Below are 16,535 nucleotides of genomic sequence, written 5' to 3'. Positions count from 1 at the left end.
TTACTTAAGGATTATGATATCACCATTCTCTATCACCCCGGGAAGGCCAATGTAGTGGCTGATGCCTTGAGTCGTAAGGCAGAGAGTTTGGGCAGCTTAGCATATTTACCGGTAGCACAAAGGCCTTTAGCCTTCGATGTTCAGGCCTTGGCCAACCAGTTTGTCAGGTTGGATATTTCCGATTCGAGCCGAGTTTTGGCTTGTGTGGTTTCTCAGTCTTCTCTTTATGATCGCATCAGAGAGCGTCAGTATGATGACCCTCATATGATTGTCCTTAAGGATACAGTTCGGCACGGTGATGCCAAAGAAGGCACTATCGGAGATGACGATGTATTACGGATGCAGGACAGGCTATGTGTGCCTAATGTAGATGGTTTGCGTGATTTGATTCTCCAAGAGGCTCACAGTTTGCGGTACTCCATTCATATGGGTTCTACAAAGATGTATCAGGACTTGAGACCGCACTATTGGTGGAGGGGATGAAGAGAGACATAGTGGAGTATGTAGCTCGGTATCTAAATTGTCAACGGGTGAAATATGAGCATCAGCGACCGGGTGGATTACTTCAAAAGTTAGAGATTCCAGAATGGAAATGGGAGCGGGTCACTATGGATTTCGTTGTTGGGCTCTCACAGACTCAGAGGAAGTTAGATGCAGTTTGGGTGATTGTGGATAGGCTGACCAAGTCAGCTTATTTAATTCCTGTGATGACTACCTACTCTTCCGATCAGTTGGCTCGAATCTATATTCGCGAGATTATCAGACTTCACGGCGTACCGATATCTATCATCTCTGACCGGGGTACGCAGTTTACATCACGGTTCTGGAGAGCCGTACAACATGAGTTGGGTACTCGGGTAGAGTTGAGTACAATATTTCACCCTCAGATAGACGGGCAATCCGAACGTACTATTCAGATATTAGAGGATATGTTTCGTGCGTGTGTGATAGATTTTGGGGGTTCTTGGGATCCGTTCTTACCACTTATGGAGTTTGCTTACAAAAATAGTTATTAGTTGAGTATTCAGATGGCTCCGTATGAGGCCTTGTATGGTAGGCGGTGCCGGTCTCCAGCGGGTTGGTTCGAACTAGGCTAAGCTAGGCTATTGGGTACAGACTTGGTTCGGGATGTCTTGGAAAAGGTTAAATTAATTCAGGATCAACTTCGTACAACCCAATCTAGACAGAATATGCGGATCATAAGGTTCGTGATGTTGCATTCATGGTTGGTGAGCGAGTCCTGCTCTGGGTTTCTCCTATGAAGGATGTGATGAGGTTCGGGAAGAAGGGCAAGTTGAGCCCTAGGTATATTGGGTCTTTTGAGATTCTTGAAAGAGTTGGAGAGGTGGCTTACATACTTGCACTACCACCTAGTCTATCTGCAGTTCATCCGGTATTCCATGTTTCTATGCTCTGGAAGTATCACGGCGATCCGTCTCATGTGTTAGACTTCAGTTCAGTTCAGTTAGACAAGGATCTATCTTATGTTGAGAAACTAGTGGCTATTTTGGACAGGCAGGTTCGAAAACTGAGGTCAAAGAACATTGCTTCCGTGAAAGTTCAGTGGAGGGGTCATCCGGTCAAGGAGGTGACTTGGGAGACCGGGCATGAGATGCGTAGACGTTATACTCATATTTTCACCACTCTAGGTATAATTCTAAACACGTTTGAGGGTGAACGTTTGTTTAAAAGGTGGAGAATGTAATGACCCAACCGGTTATTTTGACTTTTAGAATCCCGTTCCCCTAAATAAAACTTTCCGTATGTGCTTTTATAAATTTATGACTTACAGGGATGGTTGGTTCGGTATTTGCAAGTATTATGGTTGAAATCGAAACACTTGGTTCCTTAGGTTGGCCTTAAAATGCTAAGTTTGACTTCGGTCAACATTTTGAGAAAATGACCCCAGAATAGAATTTTGATGATTCCAACAGCTATGTATGGTGATTTTGGACTTAGGAGCGTGTTCGGAATTTTATTTCGAAGTCCGTACTTAAATTGGGCTTGAAATGGCTAAAATAGGAATTTAAGTTTGGAAGTTTGACCAGGTAGTTGAATTTTTAATATCGGGGTCAGAATCCAGTTCCGAAAATTGTCATAGCTCCGTTATGTCATTTATGTCTTGCGTGCAAAATTTGACGTCAATCGGACTTGATTTGATAGGTTCCGGCGTTGTTTGTAGAAATTGAAAGTTTCAAAGTTCGTTAGGCTTGAATCTATATGTGATTCGTGTTTTTAGGGTAGTTGGATGCGATTTGAAGACTCGACTAAGTTTGTATGATGTATTAAGACTTTTTGGTATATTTGGTTAAGGTCCCGAGGGGCTCGGGTGAGTTTCGGATGCCTAACGGATCATTTTTGGACTTCGCTTGATAGATGGAGTTCTGGTTTCTGCAAGTTCTGGTTTCCTTCTACGCGATCGTGTGAGAAGGTATGCGATCGCGTAGGGTTAATTGGCGGCTGAAATTTTGTGTTATGTGATCGCGTGGGCGAGTCTACGACTGCGTAGGTTTGGCAAACTATGTTATGCGAACGCTTGGCTAAGACCGTGTTCGCGAAGAGGAAACGAGGCAGAACCTGGTCCACGCGCTTAACCTTTCGAGATCGCGTGAATGAGTATGTGATCGCGTTGGTCTAGGAATGTTGTGTTTCGCAATCATGTGGAGTTATCCACGATCGCATAAGCTTAATTCTGGGCAACCTTATTTTGTTCTTCGTGACCGCGTGCCTTTGGCCGTGATCGCATAAAAGAAATCCCTGGGGAAGAGAGTTTAGGTTCTGAAAATGGGACTTCGTCCCATTTTCCCTTTTTAATGATTTGGAGCTCGAATTGAGGCGATTGTTGGGATATTTTCAAAGAAAACATCGGGGCAAGTGTTCTTAACTCAATCTTGGTTAGATTACCCAAATCTATCACTGTTTTTAACATTTAATTGGTGATTTAAGTTGGAAATAAATTGAAAACCCTCTTGGATAGATTGAGGATTTGAGGGTCGAATTGTTATTAGAATTTAGTCATTTTGGTGTGGTTTGACTTCTGGTTGAATGAGAGTTCATATTTCGTAACTTTCGCCAGATTCCGAGATGTGGGCCCTACGGGCAATTTTCGAGTTAATTTCGGATTTTATTGAAAAATGTAGTATTTTCTTATGGAATTGATTATATAATTTTCGTTGACTGTGTCAAATTAATTATGACTAGATACGAGTTGATCGGAGTCGGAAAATCAAGGAAAAGGCATACTACGTGATTAAATTGGAGCAACTCGAGGTAAGTGACTTGTCTAATCTTGTGTGTGGGAAATTTTCCCTAGGATTGGTATTGAAGTGATAAATTTTAATATGTTGAAAGTCATGTACACAAGGTGACGAGTGTGTAGACGGGCTAAATGTGAAAGATTATGTCTTTAAATTGTGTAAATCATTATTGCCTATTAATGATCTACACGGGCTTAAATGTGAAAGATTATGGCTAGTAGGGGGAACTACTAGAAGTCATGCGGTGTGATAAGGATGGCTAAAACGTGGGATGCTATTTCGGAAAATTTGTTTTCTTTAAAATAAATTGTGAAGGCTCCCGCGATGATATAAGGAAATGAGATATTGTGAATTTATTTATGATTTGGGACTACGAGGCGGTACCTCGGGAGTGTCCTTGTTGATATTGATTTATGGCCGCAATTGACTTTGATTATTGTTGTGATTTTTTTAAAGTTGAAAAGAATTCTGTTTTATTTCCACGAGGTATTAATTGACATTATTTGGTGTAATTAAATGGTTACATACTACTTAATTCATTTCCATTGTCATTTTATCTTATTATATTGTTAAATATTTTACCATGCCATTATTTATTTTCCAGTAGGGCCTGACCTGACCTCGTCACTACTCTACCGAGGTTAGGCTTGGCACTTACTGGGTACCGTTGTGGTGTACTCATACTACACTTCTGCATATCCTTTTGTGCAGATCCAGGTTCTTCCCACCAGACTAGATACCATTGAGTTGGACTACACGTTCGAGGTATATCTGACAGCGTCCGTAGACTCCGGAGTCCCCTTCTATCTTACTATATTTTCTTCCTTATTTGTTTTAGACTCTGATGTATAGAGACATAGAGAATAAATTCTTAGAAGCGTGTGACTTATTTCTACCGGGTTTTGAAAGTTGTAATTATTTGAATTGTAGTTTATTTATTATTATTCCGCATTGATAGGCTTACCTAGTCTTAGAGACTAGGTGCCATCACGACCTCCTACGGAGGGAATTTGGGGTCGTGACACTTTCTTACATTAAAGTCACCTTAATGTATAAGTTTTAGCATCACAACATGTAAAATTTAATGATTTTATTGTTATACAATAGGTAAAATTCACTTTCTTCGATATGATAGTGTTATTGACTTTACTGTTATAGTGGGTAAAACTTTTTACTGATTTTATTGTTATACTCAATTACTTTAATCCAACATTAAATAATTTTATGACAATATTATACTCTCTCCGTTCAATTTATATGAATCTATTTTCTTTTTAATCCGTGCCAAAAAAAATTACCTCTTTTCAAATTTAGAAATAATTTACCTTTTGTGATGACCCAAAAGGTCATCTTTAAATTTGATAATTAATTCTGTGTTCTAAGACCTCGAAAAGCACTATTTATCATTCCCTGACTTGCGTGCGCAATTCGTATAATTTTCTGAAAAGTTTTTATGTGAAAAAATAGATTAAAATAAAGTTTTTGACTTTTTGATATCGGGGTCGGAATCCGAATCCAAAAATTTGAATAGATCTATTATGTCATTTATGACTTGTTTGTCGAATTTGATGAGAAACGGAGTTGATTTGACGTGATTCGGACGTTCGGTTATGAAAATATATGTTTTAAAGTTTTCTTACAAAATTCATTTGATTTGGTGTCCGATTCGTAATTCTATGTGTTAAATTGGTGTTTTGATCGCGCGAGCGAGTCCATATGAGATTTTTGGACTTTTGTGCATGTTTGGTTGGGAGCCCCGTGGGCTCAGGTGAGTTTCGGATAGCCTACGAACCATTTGAACTTTGAGAAAAATCTGATTTTTTATCTTCTGCTGTCATCTGGTACATTGTGCTTCGCAATCGCGAAGCAATTACTCTGATCACGAAGAGAATATTTTGAATCGTGAGTTTTACCCTTCGCGTTCGCGAAGATAGGCACGCGATCGCGGAAGGTAAATGCCCAGTGCACTACGAACGCGAAGGCCAAGTTGCGATCGCGTAGAAGGAAGGAAGGTAGAAGCTAGGCACGTTATTTGTGCTATGCGATCGCACAAGTCAGTATGCGATCGCGTAAGGCTAAGAAATGGTTCTCCGCGATCGCATGACCATTTACGCGATCGCATAGTGTTAAAATATCTGGGCAGCCAAAATGTGCTTCGCCATCGCGAAGCCATTCCCGCGACCGTGAAGAGTAAAATGGACCTAGGCAAAGGTTGTTCTACGCGATCACGATTGAATTTCCGCGATTGCGATAAGTAAAAATCTGGACAAACAGAACTTAAGTTCTGGAAATAGGATTTCGTCCCATTTTCAACCATTTTCCATTTTTGAGCTCGGGTAAGGCAATTCTTTGGCGATTTTCATGGAAAAATATTGGGGTAAGTATTTCTTATACTATATTGATTATATTTCATGATTTCATACTCATTTATATCATGAATCCGTGAAAATTTTGGAGAAAAATAATATTTTTATAAAATCTTCCAAAAACGACAATTTAAGATTTGAAGGTCCATTTGACATCAGAATTTGATAATTTTTATATGGTTGGACTCGTCTCGGAATGGGTGTTCGGATTTCGTAAGGTTTTCTGAGATTTGAGACGTGGGACCCACTGTCAATTTCTAAAGTGAATTTCGAATTTTATCCGGAAAATTAGTAAATTCATATAGAATTATTCCTATGATTCGTATTGAGTATATCGAATTATTTGTGAATAGATTTAGCGCTTTTGGAGACAAATTCAAAAGAAAAAGTTGTATTGCAAAGCAAGGTAAGTGTCGTGTCTAACCTTGACTTGAGGGAATAGAACCCTTAAATTATTTGTTATGTGAAATACATATGAACGACATATAGGCGAGGTGACGAGTATCTATACGTCGTCAAATTAATTATTTGCATAATTATTTGTAAATCATAAATTGTTCTAATACACGAATTAATTGTTATAATAATTATTTCTTTCATATTCTTTGCCAAATATTAATTCTTGAATTCCTGCAATAATTGTTACATGCTATTTGATTTGTGTGTCTTAATTGTTACTTGACATTTAGCATATTAAATATTAAACTGCCTATTTTCTCCCTGATTTCCAAAATAAATTGCTACTTGTCATTGTCTGTTTCATGAATAAATCATAATTATTGTATGTTTGTTGTCTTATAATTTTATATTAATTATTGTATTTATTGGAAAAAATTCTTTTATAAGAATTGGTAAGTGAATAACTATATTGGGGATCGGGTTGCACGCCGCAACATACTTATTAAAAAGTCCCTATTGGGGGATCGAGTTGCACGCCGTAACAGACTTATATTAAAAATCCATATTGGATGATCAGGTTGCACGCGCGCAACAGACTTATTAAAAAGTCCATATTGGGGGGAGATCGGGTTGCACGCCGCAAAAGAGTTGTTTAAAACTCCATATTGGGGGTTCAGGTTGCCCGCCGCAACAGACTTATTTAAAATTCTATATACATACTTGATTAAAATAAATATATTGGAGGGTTGAAAATGAATATATTGTGGGAGCGGGTTGCATGCTGCAACAGAAATTGCTTGAAATAATAATTGGTTATGACTGCTGAGTTGGCTTCAACTATTAAAAATTAGTTATCTGATTTAATTCTATTATTGTGGTTATTACTATTATTGTATACATGTTAATGTAAGTGACCTGCCTTAGTCTTGTCACTACTTCATCGAGGTTAGGCTCGGCACTTACCAGTACATGGGGTCAGTTGCACTGATACTACACTCTGCACTTCTTGTGCAGATTTTAGAGTTTGTCCCAACGGCGTACCATAGACTTTCTCGGAGGTGGGAATTTCAGGTCGTGACAGTTGGTATCATAGCACTAGGTTACATAGGTCTCACGAGTCACGAGCAAGCTTAGTAGAGTCTGAAGGATAGGTACAGAGACGTTTGCACTTATCTCTTAGAGGCTATAAAGTTTAGGAACAATATCAATTCTTTCTTATTTTGTCATGCGATTTTATTCTATCATCGATGATTGAACCATTCTACTCTTATTCTCTCGCAGATGGTGAGAACACGTAATACATCTACCGATGGAGAGGAACTAGAGCCCCCGGTGTAAACTATGGCCAAGGGTAGAGGTCGAGGTCAAGGTCGTGCTAGAGGCCGAGGCAGAGGAAGAGGTAGAGTTCAGTCCAGAGCTCGAGCAGCTGCACCTATTGTAGAACCTCAGGTGGATCTTCAGGAGGATGTTTCAGTTCAGAATGTACCAGTTGGACGGTTCAGGTCCCGGAAGGATTCATAGCTACTCCAGTGCTTCAGGACGCTCTATTCCGTTTGGTGAGTCTTATGGAGGGCGTGGCCTTGAATGGTACATTTCCAATGGCACCAGCCATCTCACAGGCTGGGGAGGAGCACAAACTCCCACTACTCCCGCTCTGGAGTAGATGGCTCCCTAGAATCAGGCTCCAGCAGCCCCGCCAGTTAGGGTAGTTCAGCCAGTTGTTGCGGCACAGACCGGTGATAGGCCTGCCATGTCTTTTGAGGCCTTATTGAAAGTGGATAAATTTACCAAGCTCTTTCCAGTTTACTTTAGTGGTACACCTTCTAAGGACCCACGGGATTATCTTGACCGCTGCCATGAGGTGTTGCAGAACATTGGTATAGTTGAGACCTATGGGGTTGATTTTGCTGTATTTCAGATGACGGGTTCCGCCAAGTGGTGGTGGAGAGATTATACATTGACCCGACCAGTCGTATCGCCTGCACTAACCTGGGAGCAGTTCTCTCTGCTATTTCTGGAGAAATTCCTTCCTATCACACTGAGAGAGGATTACCACAAGCAATTTGAGCGTTTACAGCATGGCAATATGACTGTTACTCAGTATGAGTCTCGTTTTGTGGAATTAGCCCGTCATGCTCTCATTTTATTACCTACTAAGGGAGAGAAAGTGAGGAGGTTTATTTAGGGACTCACTCACCCTATCAGGCTTCAGATGGACAAGGAGACCGGAAGTGAGATTTCTTTTCAGGAAGCTGCTAATGTCGCGAGGAGGATCGAGATGGTTCTTTCACAGGAAAGAGGGTAGAGGTCTGATAAGAGGCCTCGTCAGTTCGGTGGTTTCAGTGGTGCCTTGTCTGGAGGCAGGGGTAATTTTGGTAGGGATCATCCTCCCAGACCGTTTCATTCAGCACTTCATGCATCTCCCGGTGCTTCAGGGAGTCACGGTCTTATTATGCCTTACTTTAGACAGCCGACATTTAGTGCACATTCAGCTCCTATCAGTGCTTCACTACTCCAGAGTCACTACAATGGTTATTCGACCCATTCGGGTCAGCTTCAGCTTCAGCATCCACGTCATCAGGATGGGTGTTATGGGTGTGGGAACATTGGTCACAACAGGAGATATTGCCCTAGGTTGGCGAGTAACAGGTCTCGGCAGGATTCTCATGACATCATATCAGCACCGGTTGCTTCACCGCCTGCTCATCCAGCTAGAGGTAGGGGTCAGGAAGCTAGAGGTGGAAGTTAGTCCATTAGAGGTGGAGGTCAGGCCACTAAAGGTGGAGGTCAGACTGTTAGAGGTGGAGGCCAGCCAGTTAGAGGCCGTCCTAGGGATGCAGTTCAGAGTGGTGGGGTTCAGCCCCGATTTTATGCTTTTCTAGCTAGGCCCGAGGCCGAGTCATCTGATGCTGTGATCACAGGTATTATTCTAGTTTGCCATAGAGATGCTTCAGTTCTATTTGACCTAGGATCTACTTATTCCTATGTGTCCTCTTATTTTGCTTCATATTTGGTTGTGCCTTGTGATTCTCTGAGTGCTTCTGTGTGTGTATCTACACCGGTAGGAGACTCTGTTGTAGTAGATTATGTCTATCATTTATGGGTGGTTACTAGTGGTAGTATTGAGACTAGTGTGGATCTTCTACCTCTTGATATGGTAGATTTTGATGTCATCTTGGGTATGGATTGGATGTCACCTTATCATACTATATTGGATTTTCATGCTAAGACAGTGACCCTAACCATGACGGGGTTACCTCGGTTAGAGTGGAAAGGAACTCCTGGTCATTATATCAACAGGGTTATTTTTATATGAAAGCTCGGCGTATGGTCGGGAAAGGGTGTCTAGCCTATTTGGCTTATATTCGCGATCCCAGTGCGGATGTTCCTTCTATGGACTCAGTACCAGTTGTTCGTGAATTTCCAAAAGTATTTCCTGCAGATTTGCTGGGGATGCCACCCGACAAGCATATTGACTTCTGTATTGCTTTGGATCTGGGAACTCAACCCATTTCTATTCCACCATACCGTATGGCCCCGCCGGAGTTGAAAGAATTGAAGTAGCAGTTACAAGACTTGCTTGATCAGGGATTCATTAGACCCAGTGTCTCGCCCTGGGGTGACCCAATATTATTTGTTAAGAATAAAGATGGTTCAATGCGAATGTGTATAGATTATCAGCAGTTGAACAAAGCTACTATTAAGAACAAATATCCGCTGCCAAGAATTGATGACTTATTCGATCAGCTTCAGGGTGCCAAGGTATTTTCGAAGATCGATTTGAGGTCAGGTTACCATCAGTTGAATATTAGGGCATCTGATGTCCCTAAGACACCTTTTCGGACTCGGTATGGGCATTGCGAATTCCTAGTGATGTCATTTGGGTTGACAAATGCCCCAGCAACATTTATGGATTTGATGAATCGGGTGTTCAATCCCTATTTGGATTCTTTTGTGGTTGTATTCATTGATGATATCTTGATTTAATCCAGCAGTTGAGATGAGCGTGAGCAGCATCTTCGGAGTGTGCTTCAGACTTTGAAGAATAGTCAGTTATATGCCAAATTTTCAAAATGTGAGTTTTGGTTAGATTCAATTGCCATTTTGAGGGCATGTTGTATCTGCAGAAGGAATAAAGATGGATCCTAAGAATATTGAAGTTGTTCAAAATTGGCCTAGACCTACTTCAGTTACAGAGATCCAAAGTTTCCTGGGTTTGGCAGGTTATTATCGTCGGTTCGTGGAAGGGTTTTCATCTATAGCAAGCCCATTGACCAGACTGACCCAGAAAGGTATCCCATTCAGATGGTCAGACGAGTGTGAGTTGAGCTTTCAGAAGCTCAAGACCGCTTTGACTACGGCGCCAGTGTTGGTATTACCCACAGGTTCAGGATCGTATACGGTATATTGTGACGCATCTCACATTGGGCTTGGTGCAGTATTAATGCAAGATGGCAAGGTAATTGCATATGCGTCGCGGCAGTTGAAAGTTCACGAGAAGAATTATCCTGTTCATGACTTAGAATTGGCAGCCATTGTTCATGCGCTGAAGATTTGGAGGCATTACCTCTACGGTGTCTCGTGTGAGGTATTTACTGATCATCGTAGCCTTCAGTATCTGTTCAAACAAAAAGATCTTAATTTGAGGCAGAGAAGATGGTTGGAGTTGTTAAAAGACTATGATATCACCATTTTATATCACCCCGGAAAGGCCAATGTGGTGGTCGATGCCTTGAGTAGAAAGGCAGTGAGTATGGGCAGTCTTGCGTATATTCCGGTTGGTAAGAGGCCGTTAGCTACAAATATTCAAATGTTGGCTAATCAGTTCATGAGGTTAGATGTTTCGGAACCCAGTCGGTTCTAGATTGCATAGTCGCTCGATCTTCTTTATATGAGCGCATCAGGGAACAACAATATGATGATCCTCATTTGCTTGTCCTTAAGGGCACGGTGTGGCACGGAGATGCCAAACATGTTGTTGTGGGGAAGATGGAGTTCTGCAAATGCAGGGTTGTATTTGTGTGCATAATGTTGACGAGCTTCGTGAATTAATTCTTGAAGAGGCACACAGTTCCAGGTATTCTATTCATCCAGGAGCCATCGAAATGTATGAAGATTTACGACAACATTACTGGTGGATGAGAATGAAGAAGGATATAGTTAAATATGTAGCTCGGTGTCTATATTGTCAACAAGTCAAGTATGAGCATCATAGACCTAGTGGTTTGCTTCACGAATTGAAAATTCCTGAGAGGAAGTGGGAGCGTATCACTATGGATTTTGTTGTTGGGCTCCCACGGACTCAGAGAAAATTTGACGCAGTTTGGGTCATTGTGGACAGGTTGACCAAGTCAGCACATTTCATTCCAGTGGTAGTTACCTATTCTTCAGAGCGGTTAGCTGAAATTTACATTCATGAGATTGTCCGCCTACACGGTGTGCCCACGACTATTATTTCAGATCGAGGTACGCAATTTACCTCACATTTCTGGAGGGCTGTACATCATGAATTAGGCACGCGTGTTCAGCTGAGTACAACATTTCATCCACAGACAGATGGACAGTCAGAACGCACTTTTCAGATATTGGAAGATATGCTTTGCGCTTGTGTTATAGACTTTGGAGGTTCTTGGGATTAGTTCTTTCCACTTGCGGAGTTTGCTAATAATAATAGCTACCAGTCGAGCATTCAGATGGCTCCATATGAGGCATTATACGGAAGGTGATGTTGTTTGCCAGTTGGCTGGTTTGAACCGGGAGAGGCTCGGTTGTTGGATACCGAATTGGTATAGGATGCCTTGGATAAGGTCAAGATTATTCAAGATCGACTTCGCACAGCTAAGTCTAGGCAAAAGAGTTATGTCGACCGTAAAGTTCGTGATATTGTATTCATGGTTGAAGAAAGAATATTGCTCCGGGTTTCACCTATGAAAGGTGTAATGAGGTTCGGAAAGAAGGGCAAGTTGAGCCCTAGGTATATTGGACCCTTTGAAATTCTTGAAAGGATGGGTGAAGTAGCCTACATTCTTGCATTACCACCTAGTTTATCAGCGGTTCATCCAGTGTTCCATGTGTCTATGCTCCAAAAATATTATGGTGATCCGTCCCATGTGTTAGATTGCAGCTTAGTCCAATTGGACAAATATTTGACTTTTGAGGAGGAGTCGGTGCCTATTCTAGCCCGGCAGGTCAAGCAGTTGAGATCTAAGAGTTATCCTTCAGTTTGGGTGCAATGGAGAGGTCAGTCGATAGAGGTATCTACCAGGGAGCCCGAGTCGGACATGCAGAGTAAATATCCACAACTTTTCACCAGCTCAGTTACTTTTTCTAACTCCGTTCGAGGACGAACGTTTGTTTTAGAGGTAGAGAATGTGATGACGCAAAAGGTCATCTTTAAATTTTATAATTAATTCTGTATTCTAAAACCTCGAAAAACACTATTTATCATTCCCCAATATGCGTGCGCAGTCCGTATAATTTTTCGGAAAGTTTTTATGTGAAAAATGGATTAAAATGTGAAATAGAGCCTTCAAACTCAACTGAATTGACTTTGGTCAACATGTAGAGCAAATGGACCCAGATCAGTATTTTGACAATTTCGGTAGGTCCGTATCGTTCTTTGGGACTTGGGCGTATGCCCGAAATTTAATTTAGAGGTCCCTACCTCAAGTTATGACAATTTAACGAAAACTAGAAATTTAAAGGCTAAAGATTTCCAAAGTTCGACCACGGATTTGACTTTTTGATATCGTGGTCAGAATCCGATTTCGAAAATCTTAATTTGATGAGAAACGGAGTTGATTTGACGTGATTCGGACGTTCGGTTATTAAAATAGAAGTTTTAAAGTTTTCTTAAAAATTTCATTGATTTGTTATCCGATTCGTAATTCTAGGTGTTAAATTGGTGTTTTGATTGCGCGAGTGAGTTCGTATGAGGTTTTTGGACTTGTGTGCATGTTTGGTTGGGAGTCCCGAGGGCTCGGGTGAGTTTCAGATAGCCTACGGACCATTTGAACTTTGAGAAAAATCTGTTTTTTTAGCTTCTGCTGTGATCTGGTGCATTGTGCTTCGCGATCGCGAAGAGGAAATTGTGAGTCGTGAGTTTTACCCTTTGTATTTGAGAAGATAGGCACGCGATCGCGGAAGGTAAACTCCCAGTGCACTGCAAACGCGAGTGCCAAGCTTTGATCGCGTAGAAAGAAGGAAGGCCGAAGCTAGGCACGTCATTTGTTCTACGCGATCACACAAGTCAGTACGTGATCGTGTAAGGCTGAGAAAAGGTTCTCCATGATCGCATGACCATTTACGCGATCACGTAGAGTTAAAACATCTGGGCGGCCAAAATGTGCTTAGCGATCGCGATCGCGAAGAGAAAATGGAACTGGGCAAAAGTTGTTCTACGCGATCGCGAACGAATTTCCGCGATCGCGATGAGTAAAAATTTGGACAAACAGAACTTAAGTTCTCGAAATGGGATTTCGTCCCATTTTCAACCATTTTCTATTTTTGAGCTCGGGTAAGGCGATTCTTGGGCGATTTTTATGGAAAAACATTGGAATAAGTATTCCTTATCCTATATTGATTATATTTCATGATTCCATACTCATTTATATCATGAATCCGTAAAATTTTGGGAGAATAATCATATTTTTATAAAATTGTCCAAAAACGAAAAATTTAAGGTTTGAAGGTCCATTTGACATCAGAATTTGATAATTTTTATATGGTTGGACTCGTCTCGGAATGGGTGTTCGGATTTCGTAAGTTTTTCCGAGATTTGAGACATGGGTCCCACTGTCAATTTTTAAAGTTAATTTCGGATTTTATCCGGAAAATTAGTAAATTCATATGGAATTAATTTCTATGATTTGTATTGAGTATATCGAATTGTTTGTGAATAGATTTGACGCTTTTGGACACAAATGCAAAAGAAAAAGTTGTGGTCGAGTAATTTATTAAAATTGCAAAGCGAGGTAAGTGTCGTGGTTAACCTTGACTTGAGGGAATAGAACCCTTAAATTATTTGATATGTGAAATGCATGTGAACGACGTATAGGCGAGGTGACGAGTGTCTATACGCCGTAAAATTAATTGTTTGCATAATTATTTGAAAATCATAAATTGTTCTAAGACACAAATTAATTTTTATAATAATTGTTTCACTCCTAATCTTTGTCAAATATTAATTCTTGAATTCTTGTACTAATTGTTACATGCTATTTGATTTATGTGTCTTAATTGTTACTTGATATTTAACATATTAAATATTAAACTGACTATTTTCTCCCTGATTTCTAAAATAAATTGCTACTTGTCATTGTCTGTTTCATGAATAAATCATAATTATTGTATGTTTGTTGTCTTATAATTTTATATTAATTATTGTATTTATTGGAAAAAATTCTTTTATAAGAATTGGTAAGTGAATAACTATATTGGGGATCGGGTTGCACGCCGCAACATACTTATTAAAAAGTCCCTATTGGGGGATCGAGTTGCACGCCGTAACAGACTTATATTAAAAATCCATATTGGATGATCAGGTTGCACGCGCGCAACAGACTTATTAAAAAGTCCATATTGGGGGATCGGGTTGCACGCCGCAACATACTAGTTTAAAAGTTCATATTGAGGGATCGGGTTGCACGCCGCAACAGACTTATTTAAAAGTCTATATATATGCTTGATTAAAATAAATATATTGGAGGGTTGAAAATGAATATATTGTGGGAGCTGGTTGTACGCTGCAACGGAAATTGGTTGAAATAATAATTGGTTATGACTGCTGAGTTGGCTTCAACTATTAAAAATGAATTATGTGATTTAATTCTATTATTGTGGTTATTACTATTATTGCGTACAGGTTAATGTAAGTGACATGCCTTAGCCTCGTCATTACTTCGTCGAAGTTAGGCTCGTCACTTACCAGTACATGGGGTCGGTTGTAGAGATACTATACTCTGCACTTCTTGTGCAGATTTCAGAGTTGGTCCCAGCGGCGTACCATAGACTTGCTCGGATTATAACTACTCAGAGGAGACTTGAGGTATAACTGCACGGCGTCCGCAGTTCTGAAGTCCCCGTCTACATTAGTTTAGCTGTATGTTTGTTTTCAGACAATTTTATTTTATTCAGACCCTTTATTTGTATTATTCTAGAAGCTCGTGCACTTATGACATCAATTTTGGGATGGTATTTAGACTTTTTATGGATTATTCACTACATTTCAAACTTTACTTCCACATTTGTTTCTTGTTACTAATCAATTTAAAATTATTTTAAAAATGGCTAATATTATTCTAACGTGGACTTGCCTAGCAAGTGAAATGTTAGACGCCATCACGGTCCCGAAGGTGGGAATTTCGGGTCGTGATAGTGAGAGACAGCAAAAAAGATTAATCTTGCATATATGTACATACAAAAAAGGATCTTTAAACAAATAACCGGCGAATTTGCTGCATACTTTTCCTGACCAGTATACATTTCTCGGCTATTTTTAATTTATGGTGTATAATGCAGGTAATAAAATTATACGATACGAGAGTCCACGACCTTCACTGGGAATGCGTCGCTATATTTTCGTGTTGTTTCAGCAATTGAATCGAGAGGTTGTGAATGCTCCTGATATAATTGATTCTCGTCAGAATTTTAATACAAGAGACTTTGCGAGGTTTCATAATCTCAATTCGCATGTTGCTGCTGTTTACTTCAATTGCAATAGGGAAAGTGGTACTGGTGGCCGTCACCTATAAATAAGTTAAACTTATATATACTATCAGTGTACGAAAGTTTTACACTATCGAGTCACATTTATGGTTCAAAATTATAAATCTATTATTTTAAGAAAATGCTTTGGGTAACTCATTGTGTAAAATTACCTTATACTGACGGTATATATAAGTTAAACTCAGAAAGAAATAATGTCTTAGTAATATTTTTCCTCAAAAGTTTACTGAATTATTAACTTATACATGGATGTCAACGTGAGGAGTTTACGTGTTACAAAGTTACATGTAAAAGTATTTATGCTCATATTTATTTTTAATTAAAGGGGTATCTTATTATAGAACTATACTTCAGTTATTCAATTTTATGTTTTTGGGATGTTTTTATTAAACTTTGGAGGAACTTTTGAGAGGCTAACGCTATGGGAGTTGGAGACTTGAATATAGTTCTTTATTTCCAAATAGCGTCATGTTGCAGTGCTGTCGGGGGCGGATGCACAAGGGTGGAAGCGATCACCGCTTCACCGAGAAAAATATCAAATATTTATACTAATATTTTGTAGAAATTAAGCAATATATAATAATGGCATCGCTTATTCTTAGTAAATAGTACTTCTTAGTCCACTGGTCGAGCTCATATTTGGGCTTGTAAATGCTCTAGGTTCAAGGCTAGACCTAGACATTCTATTTTTTAAACATCTTTGAGCGAGCATTTTTGTTAAAAATTTGAGGCTAAAGAGAATTGAACCGACACTTCCCTTTGCAAAAATATTCAATTAAACAATTGG

At 39.8% G+C, this 16,535-nt stretch overlaps 1 protein-coding gene across 1 annotated transcript in view; it reads left to right on the top strand.

The window, feature by feature from the left end:
* Nucleotides 1-15,774, top strand: part of LOC142167789 (protein VERNALIZATION 3-like) — a 319,167-nt gene extending 303,393 nt beyond the window's left edge. Inside the window, exon 4 of the mRNA XM_075227686.1 lies at nucleotides 15,542-15,774. Coding sequence (XP_075083787.1) covers nucleotides 15,542-15,774 — 233 coding nt within the window. The remainder of the gene's footprint in view (nucleotides 1-15,541) is intronic.
* Nucleotides 15,775-16,535: the final 761 nt, after the last annotated feature.

This window comes from Nicotiana tabacum, chromosome 13, assembly GCF_000715075.1.
Source record: "Nicotiana tabacum cultivar K326 chromosome 13, ASM71507v2, whole genome shotgun sequence".
Classification (NCBI taxonomy): Eukaryota; Viridiplantae; Streptophyta; class Magnoliopsida; order Solanales; family Solanaceae; genus Nicotiana; species Nicotiana tabacum.
The sequence above is the reverse complement of the archived record's forward strand: the minus strand, read 5'-3'. Positions and strand labels throughout refer to the sequence as shown.